Source organism: Nylanderia fulva, unplaced genomic scaffold, assembly GCF_048542155.1.
Source record: "Nylanderia fulva isolate GAGA-0341 unplaced genomic scaffold, ASM4854215v1 Scaffold6, whole genome shotgun sequence".
Lineage (NCBI taxonomy): Eukaryota > Metazoa > Arthropoda > Insecta > Hymenoptera > Formicidae > Nylanderia > Nylanderia fulva.
Window position 1 is genome coordinate 1,212,277 of NW_028190698.1, and position 21,910 is coordinate 1,234,186.

The 21,910-nt window shown below is 32.8% G+C and overlaps 3 protein-coding genes across 7 annotated transcripts in view; 2 read left to right on the forward strand and 1 right to left on the reverse strand.

Moving 5' to 3' along the window:
- The first annotated feature begins 307 nt into the window (after positions 1–307).
- Positions 308–2,756, forward strand: mRpS7 (mitochondrial ribosomal protein S7). Its single transcript, XM_029314269.2, has 6 exons — positions 308–490; positions 626–814; positions 895–1,129; positions 1,203–1,340; positions 1,426–1,506; positions 2,226–2,756. The coding sequence occupies exons 1-5, from the start codon at positions 426–428 to the stop codon at positions 1,504–1,506; spliced, it is 708 nt and encodes a 235-aa protein (XP_029170102.1). The 5' UTR covers positions 308–425; the 3' UTR covers positions 2,226–2,756.
- Positions 383–2,808, reverse strand: LOC114939844 (transmembrane protein 186). The gene is made up of 2 exons (XM_029314282.2): positions 2,004–2,808; positions 383–1,918 (listed from the first exon to the last, which is right to left on the reverse strand). Exons 1-2 carry the CDS (start codon positions 2,314–2,316, stop codon positions 1,611–1,613), a joined length of 621 nt encoding a protein of 206 aa, XP_029170115.2. The 5' UTR covers positions 2,317–2,808; the 3' UTR covers positions 383–1,610.
- Positions 2,809–3,043: 235 nt separating this feature from the next.
- fra (neogenin protein frazzled) overlaps positions 3,044–21,910 on the forward strand; it is a 30,174-nt gene continuing 11,307 nt past the window's right edge. For all 5 annotated transcript variants that reach the window (XM_029314145.2, XM_029314151.2, XM_029314159.2 and 2 more), the window contains exons 1-3: positions 3,044–3,508; positions 21,244–21,409; positions 21,495–21,631. In XM_029314145.2, the coding sequence (XP_029169978.2) occupies positions 3,442–3,508; positions 21,244–21,409; positions 21,495–21,631 (370 nt within the window). In that variant the 5' untranslated portion in view covers positions 3,044–3,441. The remainder of the gene's footprint in view (positions 3,509–21,243; positions 21,410–21,494; positions 21,632–21,910) is intronic.

A 21,910-nucleotide genomic window follows, 5' to 3' on the forward strand; every position in this document is an offset into this window, starting at 1 on the left:
TCGATCGTCAAATGTCACTATGCTCGACTTTAGATTTTTGAACACACTCTGACTGTGATACGTCCAGTGACTTTTGTCTTCCATTTGTTTGCATAATTGAAGAAACAGTGAAGTTGGATCTTCAATCGGTGCTGATTTTTCCAAATAAAAAAGGAGAAGAAACGTAATTATTAAAACAACACGATTGACACCAATTGGAACTACAGAATTCTTGTTTCTTCAGCCTGATTGGTTGATCGTCAAATGTCACTATGCTCGACTTTAGATTTTTGAACACACTCTGACTGTGATACGTCCAGTGACTTTTGTTTTCCATTTATTTGCATAATTGAAGAAACAGTGAAGTTGGATCTTCAATCGGTGCTGATTTTTCCAAATAAAAAAGGAGAAGAAACGTAATTATTGAAACAACACGATTGAAAAAAATGGCTAATTTACGTTCATCTATCGCATCAGTTACAAATTTATTAAAAAGTTATGGATTCAAAAGGTAGGATATGAGATTTAAATAAGCAATTATTGAAACTGCAACATCATTTCTAATACAGTTTCTTTGCAAAATGTTTTACAAGTTCTATCGAATATTTTGATGAATGTGTTTACAAGAGTGTTTTATTTGCTTCAGGTGCAATTTGACAAGTTTTAGAAGGGAATACAGTATGTTTCCCTCTCATTTTGTTAACCCAATATATAGAAAAGATGAGCAAGAAGCTTTGTTGCAAAGTGAAGAAGAAGCGATAAAGATTGCTCATCAACAGGTGAAACCAGCACAAGTCACCGACACATGTTCAGAGTTTTACGATGCTAGAGTGTTGTAAGAAATTGCTCCAATTTATTCTGCCGCACATTCTTTTCGTCATTTGTCTGACAATTTGTTTCTTTATATGTATTTAGGAAATTTATGAACACTATTATGAGACATGGAAACAGACAATTAGCAAGAACATTGGTGACCAAAGCTTTTGAAGGAGTCAAAAGGATACAATTACAGCGATATCACAAGGCGAAAACAGACGAGGAGAAACAAAATATCGAACTAGATCCATTTATGGTCTTCCATCGTGCTGTTGATAACTGTACACCTATTTTACATTTAATAGGTTGCAGGAAAGGAGGAATCACATATCAGGTAACAATTTGCACAATTACTTTAATGAACTGAATTAATGGGTGCAATGATTTAAATTCAATTTTTTATTCAGATTCCTGTCCCAGTTTCACCTATACTAGCACAACAAAAATCTATGAAATGGTTGATTGAAGCTGCAAAAGAGAAAGAACATTCAGAAAGAATTTACGATACATTAGCTAAAGAATTGGTAACAGCCTCCATGAATCAGGTTTATAACTTTTATCAGCTTGGAATATAAATTAATTTTTACATAATTTATAAGATATATATTACAACTGCATATTGTTCATCAGGGTCGTGCAGTTAAAAGGAAGGAAGAATTACACAAAAAATGCCATGCTAATCGGGCTTATGCGCACTTTAGGTGGCTCTAGGTAAAAAAAAAAACATAGTTTCTGTTTACAAATAAAATAATTTTAAAGTATACAATTAATGGTTTTCTACAATATATTTACACATATACATGTGTGCGTAGAAACTATTGAATTGTTCCTAGAGTACACGTGAAACTTTCCTTGTCTATTATCCGTCCTAGTTTCAAAGTTATCTTCAACTTTTTCTCTTGCGAAGAAAACCTTACTTTCTTGTATAAAAAGTCAGTGATACTAATCGGATTATCTGATATGGGAATAATTTCATGGATATTAGTCTCCATATCTATTCTTTTTCCCCAGTAGTCTGTGTAAGATAATATTATTGTTTGTTTATCCAAATTCATATATACATATCCTACAAGATTGTTGCATAAAATTCCAAAACTATGCAGCCACATAATTGTGTAAACGCCTGTGAACAAAGTAAAAGAAGTTTGTTTAGTCGGAGCTGTCATATATGTTTAAAGAAAAAAAAGATAAATTTATTAGAAACTTGCCACTTGCTATTGCTGAAACAGCTGTGTCGAATGACACAATATTGGTCAAACAAAGTCCACCTACCACAGGTACAGCTGCTCCAATAAATATAGTCATTTTATGTTTCACTAAATTTATGAGACTGGCGTATTTGATATAAGGAAAGATGTAGATTACTTTGTAATCGGGAAACCTTTCCGAGGTAATTTCTATCTCTTGTTTTTCCTCATTTTTTTCCGCAGCATGACACAATCTGCTGATTTGAGGTCGAACATTACTTGAAGTGCGATATAAAGATCGCTCGCAAAGTTTCGTCAAAAGTCGAAAATACATGTGTGAGGAAGGCTGTATATTATTATGATAATAAATTGCACGCAACCGGGAGACTGTCAACACCAGAAAGAGGTTATAGTAAACATGAGACCAGATGAGATCATGCAAATCTCGGAAGAGGAAAAACGAGTCTTGCTATGTAAAGAAGACTGCACATAAGGTTTTCTTTTTCATTAATATTTTATATTGCATTTATTTCGCGCGTAATAAAATATACGCATCGAGAGAAAGAAAGGTGTAAATGAGAAAGGTGTTATGAGAAAGTGTAGGTTAAAGGAACACATACAGTGCAAATTCTGTCATCGTAAAGATATCTTGTCATTTTAATTTTCTCTCCTTTAATTTATTTACATATATAAATTGAATCGATGACATTTTCAAATTATTAAATCTGCGATCTTTTATCTGTCTCTCCATCTAATAAAACTTTTCTTATCTGATTCTACGCATCCATTTCACTTTAGATATAACAAATACAGTAATTTAGACCTTGCTACATTTTTTATTTCGTTGTTTCTAAAAAAAAAAATTAAGATAAATCTATATGTCATTTTAAATGCAGTGAAAGTGCAACTGCGAAACAATTTGATTTTATCGATCGACTTTCTCTCTCTCTCTTCATCGAAAAGGGGAAATTTTTAGATAATTCGCTCCCAACTTCAAATGATCCGCGACGAGGTTAGCGCGCATGCGCGCGCTGCGCGTCATCGCTCCCTCGGACTGGCATCACTGCTAACTAGTGTGTCCCGATCGCTCGTCCGTTTGCCATGTTCCACGCTCAGATACGCCGCGAGATTATCGTGCGAAAATGAGTCCCGCGGGCGTGAGAGCCTACCTGTCGCGCGATCGGCCTCGACGACGGTGAAGAGACTTTCGCGGCCGGCTACGACGTGAATATATCCGCAAGTGGGCATGTGTTCGTTTCTTCGGCGGGACATCGCGCGCGTGTGCTACGGTGGCCGGTGATCGTGTTCGTGTTTGGAGGCGGTGATCTCTCTCTCTCTCACTCTCTCTGTTTCTCTCTCTCCCTCGCCGTCTCTTCTCTCTTTCTTCGGGCTGGAAGAGAGCCTTTTACGCTCAGCGACGCGCGTCGGAGTCTGTGCGTGACAGACCAGCTCCGACCCAATGGAGGAGCCGCGTCCTCACGTCGTCCTGTTCCTGTTGGCTTTGTTGTTGACAGCGCTCGCACGGGGTGAGTTCCTCACGAGAGGATTTTATGTTTCTACTCTTCCTGCGGTCCTAGGCCTTATATGTGTATCATCTGTCTAGCTATCTATCGTTATCTCGAGATTCAAATAGGTAGAATTTGGGGAGTACTGCTCTTTTATTCGTTGTCTGGGTACCTCTCGGGCCCTCTTCGCGGAGATTTTCGCGCGAAAGCATCCCGGCGTCGCTGCTGGACCCCGATCGCGAGAACGCGAGATCGACCTGTCAACGAGATGACAGATCTCGCGCGACGCGATGCTGACATTTCGCGAAGCGTCATAGTCGCAACAATAAATAGAGTGGGATCGATAATTATTTCATTAATCAAAAATTATTTAATAATAATATTTGCGATAATATATATAGGTTTTTTAAAATTATATATTATATATTTTTTTTAATTATTTATTTTGAGGTTTTTTATCATAATTATCTCACATTTTGCGTTAAAATTAAAACTACCGCATTTTTTGTGAGAAAAAGGAGATAAATAAGTATATAAAGAGTGCAATTAACATATGCTAATGTAAAGTTTAAATTGGTTTGCCAATTATCGTTCATTTCAGTCGTAAAAGAATAGTTTCGTGCGTTTCATTTACACTGTTTTCGCATTTAATTTCTCTTTGTGCCTTGTACTTCCTTTATATGCATATTGTGCCTTTTTTTAAAACGTAATTAATATAAGAAACGAGTTTATTAGTAATTGCGGAACTAAAGTGCGGAAGATCGAGACGGAAAATATGATTGCCGAGTCCCGTCCCATTTAATCGAGATAATAAAACTAAAAATGATAAAATTTCCACTCATGAGATTCAACATTTTAATGAATATCAAATAAAGAGTACAACAAATTCGACGATACAAACATATTTTGCACGAAACAGTTTCTTAATTTACATAGAATTTCGAGTCGAGTCGCTTTTAATAACATCTTAAATATTCGCATGTATATTGCACATTTATTTAAATCGCCTACAAGATAATTCAGATTTATTGCCCACAAAATAATTCAAATTTATGCTGTAAAAATTACTCTTTCTTTGTCTGCGTTTTTGTGTTTAACAATTCCGATTCCACACTGGAATCTGATTTTATTCTTCTTTTATTCTGCATAAAACTACTGGGGAATGAGTATATAATATACTCTTATATTGTCTGAGACATGCAATCGTCCGTTTTTTATTCCGTCTTGCAAAAATTACATAATATTTCGTACTCGCAACGTCGACTCGAGACGTTCGTGTAATCATCGCACATGTGACACCGCTAATATAAGCAATGCCGGTATAATGTAATCATCTCGAGAAACATCATATTGTATATCATTACCAGATCACATCTTGAAGAGCGTTTTCGAGAATTAAATCGGGAGACATTGTTGGAAAAGCAATCTGCATCGCTTGTATGCATTTGTATATATGTGTGTGTGTGTGTACACACACACACACACACACACATGCATATATGTATATATGTATGTCTCAACTGCTCGAATTTGCATAATTTGGTCGTTTGTGTGTTACGAAGGAAATCGAGTTGAGAGACCCTGCGCATCGGGTGACTATTATTGATGCAGAGAGAAAAAGAGGAGAAAGTGGGGAGGGGGAGGAGGGGGCGGGCGACGAGAGAAGATTACGAGGGGGTGACTTCTTTCGGAATGTATTTTCCATTTCGCCATGCGAATCGCGGGAGAATCGATCCGCGTATTAATTTTCACGAAATTTTTTTTTTTTTGTTTACATTTTTTTTGTAATTGCCAAATTAAATATCAAGCATGATGAAATTGAATACAAATTTTGGAGCGCGCGAATATTATTTCATTTTTTTATATTTATAAACATTGCACAGTCTTTCATCTCTATAATTTTCTCTTAGAAATTACTCCGAAAAATATGATAAAATAATCATGGGACAATATGATATTGGAAGAATTTTATAAGAGTTTTTCTGATTAATATTTATTACAATAAAAATATTAATATGTACTACAATAAGATATAAAATATGTTTGATTAATTTTATTATATAAAATTTGTACATATTAATATTTTTTATTGTGGTAAATATTAGTCAGAGAAACTCTTATAAAATTCTTCAAATACCATATTGGTTCTCACAACAATTATATATATTATAATTTTCAATCTAATAGAAAATTCTTTTCGTATATAATATGCGCATACGATATGTGTAGATGGGAAATTTTTACTTGTCGTTTAATTGATTATAAAATCAAATTCAATTTATGTAGCATAATTACTCGCGTGATTAATCACGATCTCAATTTATTTATCATTATTAAATATCGATAGCTAAATTAAACGATAATTCCTATAGAGTTCTACATATATGTATATATGTATACACACGTTTTTCAATTTTTTTATATTTTTTATTTCATTTTTCTTGATTAATTCAATCTACTGCATAATCTCGTATTGCATTCAGAATGAGCAGGATTACGGGATTTAATTAAGACTCGATTAACAGAGTTAATTTAACTGACGCAACGCATGTCTTTCGATATATCGCGCGTGCATTGAAAAAAAATTTGCTAACTTGACTAAATCTTTCAACTAAATTACTACTTTGTTAATTGAACATATATTAGATATATATAATTTCTTTCCTTCAACTTATAAAGTCTCAAGAAGTGGACTTGGTTTATATAGAAATACTTAATTCACACTCATACTGCGCATCTTCAGTCATCCTTTTAATCATATTTCTTTATTTACTACGTAACTATCCTTTCTCTAACTACATTTTATTTTCTAATTATTTCTAATTATAAACCTAATGTTCTTATTTTACATTAGACTTTAACTTTACTCTGAATTTAAATATCATGAATTCTTATCACAGTCTTATTTTCAGCAAATGTGTTCTATCACCACTGCTCCTATCTACTTTACTACTTTTTTCCTGTTTTGTTATCTTCTCTACCTTCTTTCTCTTTTTTTTTCGAAAGTTTTCACAAAAGTGCCTTTTTTTTTATTATCTAACTCTTAATTTTTTATTCTTTTTAGCCTGTCTTCCTCACATTTCCCCGTTTAACGAACTATTCTTATGTTACCTCACATTTCTTGACAATGATACAAGTTATTCTTTACATTATCATAAAATACATTTCTATCCTTATTCTCTAATGTTCATTACTTTTCTCCATATTTTCGTTAAAACTGATACCTTTACTATTTTCACTAATTTTTTTTTTTTTAATTCTTTTGGTATTCTGAACATATATTAGTATTTAAGTCAAATATACATGCGTTTCGTTAGATTTAATTTAAATATTTTTATATATTCAATTAACAAAATAATATTTGTGAGTTGAAAGGTGTAGACAAGTTAACAAGTTAAAACTAAACGTAGCAGTTTAATAAAAGGTTTTGTTGCCAGCGTGTCGAATTGGAGTGTTATTTTTTATTATTAAACTAAATTTGAACAAATATACAATGTCCAATGTTTAGAATATTATTCGGCGATGGAATATTATTATAAATTAAATTAATTGTAAAAAATTTTGGAAGGATATTGTATTTTTTAAAAATATTGAATTTAAAAGAAAATACAATATCCTAAAAAATAATTCGGGGGCAACGCGGTGTACAAATTGACATTGTCAATTATATATATAGCGAGACGGGGTTCTTCATTGTTGCGAGCTCGGTCGTCCCGCGTTAAGGATTCATTGAGAGAGGATTTTACGGCTGCGGCGACGACGAATCGAGTCGAAGAGCAGAGCGAAACATTCCGGGGCTTGTATACATATATATACATATATAAGGGCCGCGCGCGGTTTATCGCGCTCGTGAATCGCGGAGCAGTAAACATCCGAACTCTTCCTCCGGCGATGCCTATCTCCGCGAGGAGATGTATACCTCTCCGGGTGTCGGACCGTCGAATCGGTTCTCCTCTCTCGTCATTCTGCATCCCGCCTTCGCATCCCGCTCGTTGTTATTTTCGCTCCAAAACAAGCGCGCTAATTTAAGACGCGGTATATATTTCGCGAACCGCGAAATTGAATCTGATAAAGGCATTTTTTCGACGCGTCTTTCGCGCAAAAATTTTTACTTCTTATTTTATTATTATATTCAGGGTAAGATTAAACTGAAGTTAATTTTGAAAAACATTTTTATATTAAATTAGAATTTTGTTTGTTCTTTTGAAATTTATAACAAACAAAGAAATTTTGATTTTTATATAGAATGATTTTCAGAGTAAATTTCATAAGAGAAAATTTTCTCTATGCATATATAAATATGTAAAATAATAAAAATAAAAAATTGGGGAAAAATGGTAAATGCTCGGAAATTCGCTTATTTTATTATTATATTCTCTTATTTTATTATTATATTCAGGGTAAGATTAAACTAAAGTTAATTTTGAAAAACATTTTTATATTAAATTAGAATTTTGTTTGTTCTTTTGAAATTTGTAACAAACAAAGAAATTTTGATTTTTATATAGAATGATTTTCAGAGTAAATTCCATAAGAGAAAATTTTTTCTGTGTATATATAAATATGTAAAATAATAAAAATAAAAAATTGGGGAAAAATGGTAAATGCTCGGAAATTCGCTTATTTTATTATTATATTCTCTTATTTTATTATTATATTCAGGGTAAGATTAAACTGAAGTTAATTTTGAAAAACATTTTTATATTAAATTAGAATTTTGTTTGTTCTTTTGAAATTTATAACAAACAAAGAAATTTTGATTTTTATATAGAATGATTTTCAGAGTAAATTCCATAAGAGAAAATTTTTTCTGTGTATATATAAATATGTAAAATAATAAAAATAAAAAATTGGGGAAAAATGGTAAATGCTCGGAAATTCGCTTATTCGACGAAATACTCGCGACAGACACGGAATATGCGTTGCTCGCGCTTCGAAATTCGAAACGCGGAAAGGCACATTCCGCTCGAACGGACGGATGCTCTTTCGAAGATATTTTCTTGCCTTCGCCGCTTTGTTCGCTTTTCCGCGCGCGTTCGGGATTGTTTCGCTCGTTCTCTTTCTCGATCGCGCGGTTATGCGAGTATATCGGTGAAAGCCGCGAATTATTCCGCTCGAAACTGCACGCATATGCATGCATGCATGCTTGCGGTCGCATACTGCGTTAAATGTTGAATTACGCGATACTTGTAATATGCGCGTCGTTCCTGGTCCCGTGTCCTCGTATTCTATTCCATTACGAGTTCTTTTTATTGCCAGTTTCTCGCGGAATGCTGGATTTTACGAGACGACGCGCGCGCGCAAGACACCTGGAAAATTATTTTTACTTTTCCGCTTCAATTTTGTCGGAATATTTTTCTTCAATTTTATGTCGATCTGAGATCCATTTTTTATGAATGTTTTCAAATTAACCACTTCCTCCGCCCCATATGTCAAATTATTATTATCTTCTCTCTTATATAATGTGCTTTTCTGAAATATCCCTGTTCCAATATTATCCCTCGCATTGTTTAACACCGTTCTGTTTCATTGGCGCTCATATGCTCAGCGTAAAGACCCTTTTCCGGTTGATCGAGTTGGTGAAATTTCCAAACAATAAGAGAGAGAGGAGGGGTTCTCTCGGCAGACTGCTCGTTGTTCAAATAAACCTGTTATCCCCGTCGTGCGAGAATCGAGAACTTGTCCTGCCAACGTGCAGCGTAGGTATACCGCAGAATAATTATGAGAACTGTACAAATAGAACATCATAAACTAAACGGTACACAATGGTGCGATGCCTGATCCCTTTTTATGCTCGTCCTTTCGAGTCTATATATATAAAAATGCCGCACCTATATACGAAGTTACGACTCTACCTGCGCGCATAAACGAGGACTAGTCTAGGTGTGCTTGCGAAGTTGCAAGGTGTCTTTTTTCCTGCACGGAGAGAATTTTCTCTTAAAATTTACCCTGAAAATCATGATAATCGTGGGACAATATATGGTATCAATAAAAATTAATCAAACATTTTATATCTTTAGATATTAATATTTTAATATATTTTTTATTACGGTAAATATATATTAAAATCAGAGAAACTTTTATAAAATTCTTCCATTACCATATTGTCCCACAAGTACATGATTTTCAGGGTAAATTCTAAGAATAAATTCTTTCTATGTAGTTCTTTTTTAGCTTATTGAAAACAAATATTTCTGACGATTGGAAATATTTTTTTATTTCATTACGGTGAAATAAATGTTGTTTGTAAACATTTTTACACGAAGAGAATTTTCTCTTAGAATTTATCCTGAAAATCATGGCAATCATGGGACAATATGGTATTGGAAGCATTTTATGAGTTTCTTTGATGCAATAAGATATAAAATATGTTCAATTAATTTTACTATATTTACGTATAGTAAAATTTACATACACAATATGGTATTGGAGGAATTTCACGAGTTTCTTTAATTAATATTTACCATAATAAAAAATACTAAAAATATACATAGTAAATTTAATCGAATATTTTATACTTTATCGTGGATATTAATATTTTTTCTGGTGCAAATATTAATCAGATGAGAAACTCTTATAAAATTCCTCCAATACCATATTGTCCCACGATTATCATGATTTTCCGGGTAAATTTTCGAAGAGAAAATTCTGCGCACACATTATTTTGGAGCAAAAATGTTACGACAAAAAAATTGAATCTCTTTTCCAGTCGTAATCTAAACGAATTAGTCCATATATGGGACGCAGATCCCATATGCGTATAAGTGGTAAACGTAAGCGTGGTATTGGAGGAATTTCATGAGTTTCTTTAATTAATATTTACCATAATAAAAATACTAAAAATATACATAGTAAATTTAATCGAACATATTTTATACTTTATCGTGGATATTAATATTTTTTTTCTGGTGCAAATATTAATCAGGTGAGAAACTCTTATAAAATTCCTCCAATACCATATTGTCCCACGATTACCATGATTTTCCGAGTAAATTCTCGAGGAGAAAATTCTGCGCACACATTATTTTGGAGCAAAAATGTTACGACAAAAAAATTGAATCTCTTTTCCAGTTGTAATCTAAACGAATTAGTCCATATATGGGACGCAGATCCCATATGCGTGTAAGTGGTAAACGTAAGCGTGCGGTGCACGCGTCGCGATGTCGTAACGACGACCGACGACGGCTCGGCCCGATGCAACGCCCACGCATCGCTCCGGAATCTCGCGCGCGCGTATTTACGCACGCGAAATCGCGCTAGCTTTAGTCCCTCGACGCGCACGCGCGATGTATCTCGAAAGGTTTCGTAAATCCATCCCCGATTTGTGAAATATCTCTTTCGCAGTTATAATGTTACATCATTATGTTACGAGTTATATTATTATTATATTGTGTATAATATTACAATATTATAAATATATAAAAATTTAATGTATTGAATATATTATAAAGTATAAATATATGTATATATATTATATTTAATATACATATAATATAATATTGTAATATTATACGCAGATATAATAATAATAATAATAATAATAATATAATTCGTAACATATGGTTTATATTATATAAAAACTTGTCGGGAAGGTGAGGTTTATACACGTTTCGAAAGATAGTAATCTATAACACAGAGAGAATTTTCTCTTAAAATTTACCGTAAAAATCATGGTAATCAGGACAATATATATATATATATGGTGTTAAAAGAATTTTATTTTTAAGATTTTCTCTGATTAATATAATATATTTACCGCAATAAAAAATATTAATATCATTTGCCACAATAAGATACAAAATATGTTCGATTAATTTTACTATATGTATATTAACATTTTTTCTTGTGGTGAATATTAATCAGAGAGACTTTTATCAAATTCTTTCAATGATTTTCAGGGTCAATATATTTTAAGATAAAATTCTCTCCGTGTATATATTTATATTGAATCTTAATATTGCACACTCGATCTATCGCTTTCGATAAGACTCAAACTTTATCGCGGATTTCCTCGAAGAGAAAGTGATGACTCGCGCGAAGAGGGTGTGCATACGCACCTTCGTCCTAATACACGGAACCGTTCCGTAGGGCTTCCGTTAAGCTCTCCCCTGGACGAAGAGTAACGCGGTAGAAGGCGACGCCGGAAATGACGGAAGAGATAAGTTTCGTCGAATGCTCGTTTATCGATCGCGAGATTGGAGCGTGATTGGGGAACGTCGTTCGTCTTCCTTTGGGTCTCCGAAGGGGAGGCTCGTGTTATCACAGGTTGACAATTAATCAGGGTGCATTGTCAGGGAACTTTATAAATCTGGACTTGGGATCAGGGAAATTTTGCTATTTATCTGGATTTTTTCACATTATTCTACATTTTGTCTCAATAATTGGAAATTTTTTATTAAATAAATATAATTTTCCTTGACTCCCAGCACGCTAATTTTCTGTGTTGTTAAAAGTCGATTCATCTACAGCGTGTTCGTTAATTTATATTTTCATCGTCCTGTTATTTTATTTCAATGTGTTTGATAGAGAGAAAACTAAAAAAATTGATATAATATAAATAAAAAAGGCGATTATTTAAATAGTTTATAATGACATATGTTTGTTTCGATTATCGTAATAATTGTTTCGATAATGCAGATTGTATAATTAATTAAATTTTTTGTTTTTTTTTAACTTCCGAACCTTTTCATTGTTGACAAAAATATCTCAAGGATTTCATGATTTAACATTTAATTGATTTATCATATAGATATATGCAAATCATATATTTGGAAAAATTAATACTAAAAAGTCAAGGGAAAAATGAATTTCTGGTCTTGGAAAATCTGAAAAAGTCAGGGAATTTTTTTCATTGAGTCTGCTGGACACCCTGATTAATGGATCATTTCCGCGTATGTATGGTAATTTATCGATATTTACGAGACACCCTGTAGACGCCTGGTTCGCGTACCTTGCCTTCCTTCACGCTCTGTTCGTCACATGTCGGCTACTTTTACCGCGCTTTTTCAACATTCTCTTCCCTTAAGAGAGGGACGACGTCGTCTCGCGTACATATTAATCCTCGTCGCGAAAAAATCTCAGAGATTTATCGTTCCGTGAAAATTCGCGAGTATGCGAGGGGAAATGCGCGAATACCTCGATATCTCTTCTCCTATGTCGCTTTTCTCTTAATCTCGGTCTTATTTACATTAGAGGTAGAGATTATTGTATATAATATAGTTTACTTCTCTTCGATATTATTTGTTTTTTTTTTGCTTGCGTTATCTCTTTGACAACGATATTTCTAACATTTTTAAATATTTTTCTAACGCTATAACGTTTATTCGTTGCGTAAGATGGGAGATAATATTATCTGCACGTCGCGAAAAAAAAGCCCGTCTATGGAAAATCTATAATCTATACAGAGGGACGTGAAAAGTCACGGCTGTTCTCTATATCTTTCCGATATCTCGCTGCCAACCGACCGTGTCAACTACGCGCGAAGAGACACCGTTTTTTTCGACGATCAAAACGGAAATAAACATTTAGAGTTGATAACGAATCTTGTCAAGTGCGAAACCATTCGATATACTCATATATAGTTCGCGATAGCTACCTTATATTATTTCACAGTCGCGCGTCACGAAAATTGATAAAATATTATACATAGAATCGGATGATAATCGAAAAGTCAGGTGATGAAAATGATTGAGTGTTTGACAGCGAAAAAAATGACATTTTTTTCAATAAAAAGGAACGTGTTTTTTTAGTCATTAATTTTTCATTATTAATTAATTTCTTCGTTATATAGGGTCATAGGGTATTTTTCAGAAATATGTAGGTGGCGAAAGATATTATATTCTATACACGGAGAAAATTTTCTCTTAGAATTTATTCTGAAAATCATGGTAATCATGAAACAATATGATGGAAAAAATGGAAGAATTTTATAAGAGATTTTTCTGATTAATTAATATTTACCATGCACGATAAAAAAATATTAATAGTAAAAATATTAATAGTAAATTTTACTATGTACATAATAAAATTTTATATCATATTGTGGTAGATATTAATATTTTTTATTGTGATAAATATTAATCAGAGAATAATTTAAATATAAAATTCTCCCAATACCATATTGTTCCACGATTACCATGATTTTCAGGGTAAATGGTAATAAAAAATTCTCTCTGTCTATATTATTTCACAATTACGAAAATTGATAAAAAATATGTTATACATCAAATCGAATGGGATGATAATCGAACAGTCAGGAGATGAAAATGATCGAGTATTGCAACAGCGAAAAGTGATATTTTTTTTTAATAAAAAGGAACGTGTTTTTGTAGTCATTAATTTTTCATTAATTAATTTCTTCATTATAGGGTGTTTCAGAAATAGATGGCGAAAGATCATATTTTGTTCATCGTAAGCATAAAAAAAGTCATATAAACGTCAGCTTCTTTTTCAAATAATAAACTCTTTATTTACGACAGTCTTTGATAAGAAACACTTTATTAAAGAAACGACTGGAAACGATTTTCTTCCGCATCGATGCATTGACGTTTCATGGATTGTCGAAAACGTGAAAAAATTCTCGCCATATTTCACATTTTGTTATACGAGGCGACAATTCAATTTCGGAGTACTTGCACAGTATCGACAAGAGTATCTCGTAAACAAGAGTCTTAAGATAACACCATAAATAAAAATCCAGGGGATTTAAGTCAGGAGATTATTGTTACTTGCAATAGAAGATAAATGGAAGGACGACAATCCATGTCGTAAATAAAAAGTGTTTATAATTTGGAAAGGCAGCATTTTTTTCCGGGGACCTAGGAAAAAATTTTTTATATATAATTATATATAAGTCAAATTATATATGAAACATATATATTTATACATATGAACAGATACTTATTTATTATATATATAAATTTATATAATTATATATAAAAAGCACTTTTATCTAATTATGTATATTTCTATATAGTTTTATATTGTTATATATAAAAAATGTTTTCCCGGAGACCCTCCACATTCACTCTCTTTCATCCTTTCTGAACGAGTGGAATATGCTCCTAAAGTTTGGCCATCTATTTCCGAAATACCTCGTATATTGCTTTACATTTTGTTATATCGCGACAACTTTAAACTCGTATAGTTTATGATCGCGTGGCGAATATGGCACGTAAACGGCTGTTTGCCTCGAACACCCGGTGCAAAGCACTAGTGGTCGCATGCGATAGATTTTATACTCCTGTATATACATACATACATACATACATACATATATATATATATATATATATATATATATATATATATATGGTATATAACACACAAACTCTGTAATAGTTTCTCCCGGTCTCTCTATTTCGGTATCCCATGCGGTAGGTTCTCGCTTGTACCTCGTAAATCAAACGGTACAACGTGCCGAATGGTTTATTTTCCTTTCAAGCGTCGCGGCGCCGAATACCAGCGCATTTTCTTCTCTTTTCTTCCCCTGTCTCTCTCTCTTTGTCTTTTTGTCTTTTTTTCATTCTGGGAAATGCCGTCAGCGTCTTGACGAAGTGCAAGTCGCCAGAAACGACAGAGGTAGTCCGTGAACTTGGAAAGTGCGGGTCAAGTGGAGGTCGTGAGAGAGTGAAATGGAATACATATAGATTAGATAAAATGCAAAAGGATATGGAATGTATATTCTAGTTTCTAGAGATTTTTTTTTTCAATTTTTTAGGTATACAAATATATAGGTGAAACAAATATATAAAATGTAAATAAGATAACCGATATTGCAATCTTGAGGAATCTAGATCGGACGCGTCTTATTGGCCTACTTGTTGTATAATCACCCGTTATAGTCTTCTTATTTCTGAGTTAGAAAATTATTAAATATGCATTCGACATTTATTTCTTAAATCAGTAATTAATTTAATTTATTTTGCGTATGTGCACTGAAAAAAAATTATTGAATTCGAATAAGTATTTATTTCAATACAGCTAAATGAATCCTTTATTTGAAACTAATAATATTTATTTGATATGAACAATATTTATTTGATATAAGAAAATTCTTTTTAAAACAAATAAATATTTGATTGTTTCAAATAAATGATTTATTTGGCAGTATTGAACTAAATATGTATTAATTTAGTCATTTTTTTCAGTGTGCCACTGAAAAAAAAATGTGTTAACATGACAAACCTTTCAGCTAAATTACTGTTTTATTAATTGAACAATCATATATTTCCATATAATTTTATATTGTTATATATAAAAAATGTGTTTTAGTATTTAAGTCAAATATACGTTTTGTTAGATTTAATATATGTTATATTTAATTTAAATACTTTTATATGTTCAGTTAACAAAATAATATTCAGTTGAAAGGTTTAGTCAAGTTAACATTTTTTAGTATGTATGAAAGAGCCGCGAATGTCAGACACAAGTGTAATAATATTAACATTTAATTGGACAAGAATTATATTGAAAATAAAATAGATTATAAAATTGCGCTTTTAGCTAATAGAAAAACGTAAATGAATAAAATTTTGTGAAAGAGAATGAATGCAGAAGAGGCAGAAAAATTCATCTTCCGAGTGAGAGAGCGATGTGACACATTGCAACTATCAAATTTATCATATTGGATATTATTGCACTGTCACACTCATCTCGCGCTGTCACAATGACTTTCCATCCAGTAGTAATGATAAATGACGAGATTTGATTAATATTGACAATGCAATTTCTAATTTCGCTTCCTAATGAGTATCCCACTTGTGAGAAATCTTATTTGTATGAAAAATTTTTCATATCAATTTCATGCTATAAAATAAATTGAAGTATTTAAATATCATTTTTACATTATTTCATATACGTCATTTATAATTGCACACGGAGAGAATTTTCTTTTAAAATTTATCCTGAAATTCACGGTAATCGTGGGACAATATATTAATTAAAAGAATTTTATATTTAATATTTATCACAATAAGATATATCTTTGATTAATTTTACTAAAATATTATAGTAAAATTTTAATAAATTTAAAATATATTGAAAACTATTAAAAGTATGATTCTTTATATAAATGTTTTAAATAGAATAGATGCCAAAAAAGTGATAAGCATATAACATATTTTATATAAATACACTGCAGCATATTTTCCAGCTTAAACATTCATAATAATTTTAAAATGTAGCATAATTTTCAGCTTATTACTTAATACATGATAAAATTTGTAGTGTATTTTGCGGTAAAATTTAACGAAATTTTCTTTCCGTATACATGTGTGTTTCGTATATATGTGTGTAATTATTAAATTTCTCGGGTCATTTCTCTAAACATTTTACAGTACTTAATCGTCTTTATACTCGCTGAAATGAATAGTTTACGAGCAATGTTGTGCTTACATAATTTTAAAATTAGTTAGATAAAGATGAGATGAAAATATGTAAAGTTATCATAGATAAGAAAGATGGTTTTGTTTTAAATAGATCTCGATAAAAGATAAAATTGTCTAGATAACTTCCAGATAATATTATTTTTAAGACCACTTACGTAAATTCCACTACTGCAGTATTTTTATGTGTTACGCCTCTCTAAAGTAAATTATCTAAACACATTATTCTAAATAATTTAGTAAAGATAATATTTTTTTATCTAACAATAAGATGCAGATATGGATAATACATATTTTTATTATCTATATAAAAATAAGATACCAAATTGAGACGTCAAAATTTTATCTAGATGATTAGCTATATATCATTTTATTTGGACAACAGAAAACACCGTTTACGAGTATTAGCGCTGCTGCAATAATAATAATAATAGTAATAATAATAATAATAATAATAATAATAATAATAATAATAATAATAATAATAATAACAATAACCAATCGGAGCAATAATTCGCGACGAAAGCGTGTCTCGATGAAAAATTGCGTGCACCGAAGATATGATTTTTCCATTTTTCTTGGCCGACACGGAATGGGAAATTGCGTTTGTAGCGCGGATTGGTCCATCGTCGATCTAGCGGAGATCATCGCCCCTTCTCCACTCTTCACGATCGTGCTCTCGCGCGCTCGAAGGTGACAGACCACCGTGAGCGTGAAACTGTAACCCAATAACCGTCGTCAGTGACTCTCAATCGGTTAGAACTCTCTCAGAGTGCTCCATTCGTGATGCTGCTGCGGTTTATGGGAGAATGCACGCCGATTGGAAGTTGTAATAACCCGATAACTCCCGCCATTCATCGGCTCTTGATAGAGAATCCAGCGGCGGAATTTTCTTCACAATAGAATTTTCAATTATGCACTTACGCAAAACATTTTTTCTACGCTCGATAATTGCGTGTTGTGTGAATCGTAAGAATAAATTATATTTATTATATATATATGTATATAAATTATGTTATTTAATGTATATATAACAAATATATTAAAATATATTATATATATTTTATATTGCTAACGATTAACTCAGCATTAGAAATACAACTTGCGAAATCAGGGTGTCTATATAGCGGTCAGGGAAATCTGGAAAACTGGGCATTGTCAGGGAATTTTATAAATCTGGACTTGTCAGGGAAAAGTCAGGAAATTTTACTATTTATCTGGATTTTTCACATTATTCTACATTTGTCTCAATAATTGGAATTTTTTTATTAAATAAATAAAGAGAAAAACTAAAAAAAACTGATATAATATTAATAAAAAAGGTGATTATTTGAATAGTTTATAGTGACATGGTTGTTTCGATTATCGTACATAATGCAGATTGTATAATTGATTAAAATTTTTGTTTTTTTAATATCCGAACCTTTTTATTGTTGATAAAAATATTAAGGATTTCATGATTTAATATTTAATTGATTTATCATATAGATATATGCAAATTATATATTTGGAAAAAATAATACTGAAGAGTCTAAATAAGTCTAAATAATACTAAATAATACTAAAAATAATACAAAACAATTTCTGGTCTTGGAAAATCTGAAAAAGTCAGGGAATTTTTTTCATCGAGTCTGCTAGACACCCTGGAAATTGAATCGAAATCATCTAATTTCCCGGAAAGTGTGTGCCCCGCTTAGATATCTATGTTAACATGTCGATAATAATCGACGTTGCACTAATCGCAGATTATTATCGATCTCTCGATCTCGTAATTACGTACCGTTATAATCGATAATTCGATTCATCATCTTCTATTCGAACGTGTTTACCGAGAGTTTTTCTCTCTCTCTCTTCTCTTCAATTTTCCTTCAAATATAATAATTTGTAATCTTAAAATATAAATGATCCTCAATAAATATACTTATTTCTTCAGCATTCGCGTTAGATGAGAATAACGGTTTCGATATACGGTTCGATTGGTCGGCCAAACTTATTAGTGCCCGATAACGAAGCGGATCCATTTAATCCGCGCAAATATTTGCGGAATCGAGACTGTTTAACCAGAAAAATTTGCGGATAGAGTGGAATTTCTCGCTGTTCCGCGAAAGGAAAAGAATTGAGTTCTAACGCTGTTTCAAACGCTTGAACCTCGACCTTGAGTCTACTGTGAATTACTGATAAAAATGATGATGCATCTGCATTCCGTTTCTCGATGACGTCGGTACCTCATAGAGACATCTCAGAGAACGTGGAGCACTCTATGCATCCCGATTTTCTACATTATCTGAAATCTTAAAATACATGATGTGCACGAGAGATCAGAACGAAATCCTACACAGAGGAAATTTTCTCTTACAATTTATCCTGAAAATCATGGTAATCCCTATGAGATAATATGGTATTGAGAAAATTTTAGAAGAGTTGCTTTGATCAAAATATATTTACCACAATAAAAAAATATTAATATCTACATAATAAAATATCAAATATGTTTGATTCATTACTGTATTCATATTAATATTTTTTATTGTGGTAAATTCTTCCAATACCGTATTGTCCCACGATTACCATGATTTTCAAAGTAAATTCTAAAGTAAAATTCTTTTCATGTAATGCAAGATTGTATTGTTGATGTAACAGAAAGAAAAAAGAGAAGCTAAGACCTAATACTTAGATATTTTTGTAAAGACCAAAGATTATGAGTTCCTTTCAATGTTTCGCGATTAATGCAGAATGGCGGAATAATATCTCGTACATGAATATTATTATTGCGCGATAGAAAAATCCACGTGATAGATGGCTGCCGATAGAATTCCAGTTTGTTGCATCGTTCGAGAGGCGATTTAGAGAAGCACGATATATAATAAATAAAATCTTTGTGCTTGCGTTCTCTCTCTTCTCTATAAAGCTTCTCTCTGGATTCTAATAAAAGAAAAAAATTGCATTTGATCTTTTTTTAATATAAATATTTCCGAGCAGAAGACTTTCTAAGATGTGTTTTCAATTTCATTAAAAATTAAACTGTTTAATGCTTGTTATGCAAAAGTTGGGTGAAAAAAAGTATATTGAGAAAATGTCGAAAAATTGCAATTTTTATATACTCTATAATCGTGTATTACATTTATAAAATAATGTAGTTAATATTTATTATACGTATGTATAAAGAGTGTCTCTTACAAAGATTTATCAGACCGTATATATGGATCAATATAAAAATTGTATTTATATGCAAATGTATTTTAAAGACAACATACATTTGAACAGTCATTATTATTCCAACTTTAAATGTCTCTTTCTCGGAAGCATATTGTACTGCAGAAAAGTATCGAAAATATTACCGTCGCAGCCTTCTGGAAAGCAAGAAATCGTCTCTCGAACGATCTCTCACCTCGTCGCCCATAAAAATGTCCCGCAAACGAAGATCTTTTTCCTTTTTCTCGTCTCTTTCTCTCTCCCTTTTTCTATCGCGGTCGATTCGCGCGCGCACGACATTAAATCGTATCTCGTATCACGATAGCGCGCTTCAGAGGGTCCTATGGAGAAGAAACAAGGACAGAAACAACGAGAGAAGGAGAGAATTCAGGCATTTGGGCGTCTCGCCAAGCAGGCGAGCGAGCAAGACTGGGGTGCCCCTATATGTGGGGTGGACGACCCTTTGTTCGAATCGCCTCTTTCTCTTCCCTCACAGCCGGTTTTCTCTTCTATTCACTCGGTCCGGCTCTTCCTCCTCCGCTCCCTTTTAACATCCACACCCCCTAACTAACGAAACGCGCGTCGATGGGTCACGAAACGCACCGTACGGGGTCGAAATTTGATATCGTATTGCTCCTCTAACCGGTGTGTATCGGGTGTGATCGTTAGACATCCCCTTCGTAAACACCCAGACTGCGTTGTGAGAAACCCCTGCGTGGTCGCGATTCTTATCCGGAAGCGCGTGATAGCTTCTACTTGACAAATTGAATTCGGGGATGTTAGGGACAGCGGAGATTCCGTGTCGTACGACTCGCTTTAGGTCTGTTCATTGCAGCTGAACTGGCTGCACTACTTTAGACTTTATTCCTTTCCTTCCAATGTGGATTAAAAAAGATTAAGGAAAGGTCTGTTCTTTTCAGCTGAACTAGTTGCCCTATAGTTCAGAGTTTATCTTTTTTATATCATATTGGAATAGGTTTTCTTTTTTTTTTTTTGACTGAACTGTTCAGAGTTTATCTTTTTTTATTAGTACAGCCAGTTCAGCTGAAAAGAACAAACCCAAAGAATATCTGAACTAGTGCAGCCATAATTCAGCTGAAGAGAACAAACCTTTTATTGTAGAGAACATTGTGTCTTTCGCGTTGATAATAATTTTTTCTCTCGTCTCTTTGTTTACAGTCAGCGCAGGAGGCTTAGACTTTACTATCGAGCCACAGGATGTGGTGGTGGAACAGAATGGTCCCGCGAGACTGGACTGCGAAGCGAAGAGTGTCTTTGGGACGCCGAGTATACTTTGGCGCACGGACGACGGTCAGCCGATCACGTTTATCGGGGACAGTGATCGGTAATAATGCGTGACATCTTATGGAGATTAATGTCCGTCCCATTGTTCAGGTGTCCCAGGAAATGTCACGATTTTATCTTTGCAGATCACAGCTAGCAAACGGATCGTTGTACATAAAAAGCGTACCTAGCGGTAATACAGAGTTGACCGGAAGTTATCAGTGCTTGGCTTCCGTAAATATCGGATCGATTGTCTCGCGGACGGCTACAATCAAACTAGCAAGTTGGTATCTTCATTCAAATTTCTTTGCATTTTAATGTGTACATGTACCTACTCTTAAATATACATATCTTATTTTCTCTGAAAGTTTACAATATTGTATATACACGAGAGAATTTTCTCTTAGAATTTACCCTGAAAATCATGATAATCGTGGAACACTGTGGTTGGAAGAATAAGAGTTTCTTTGATTAAAATATTTACCACAATAAAAAATATTACCTATGTACATATAGTAAATTTAATCGAACATGTTTTATATCTTATTGTGCAGGTCCAAAT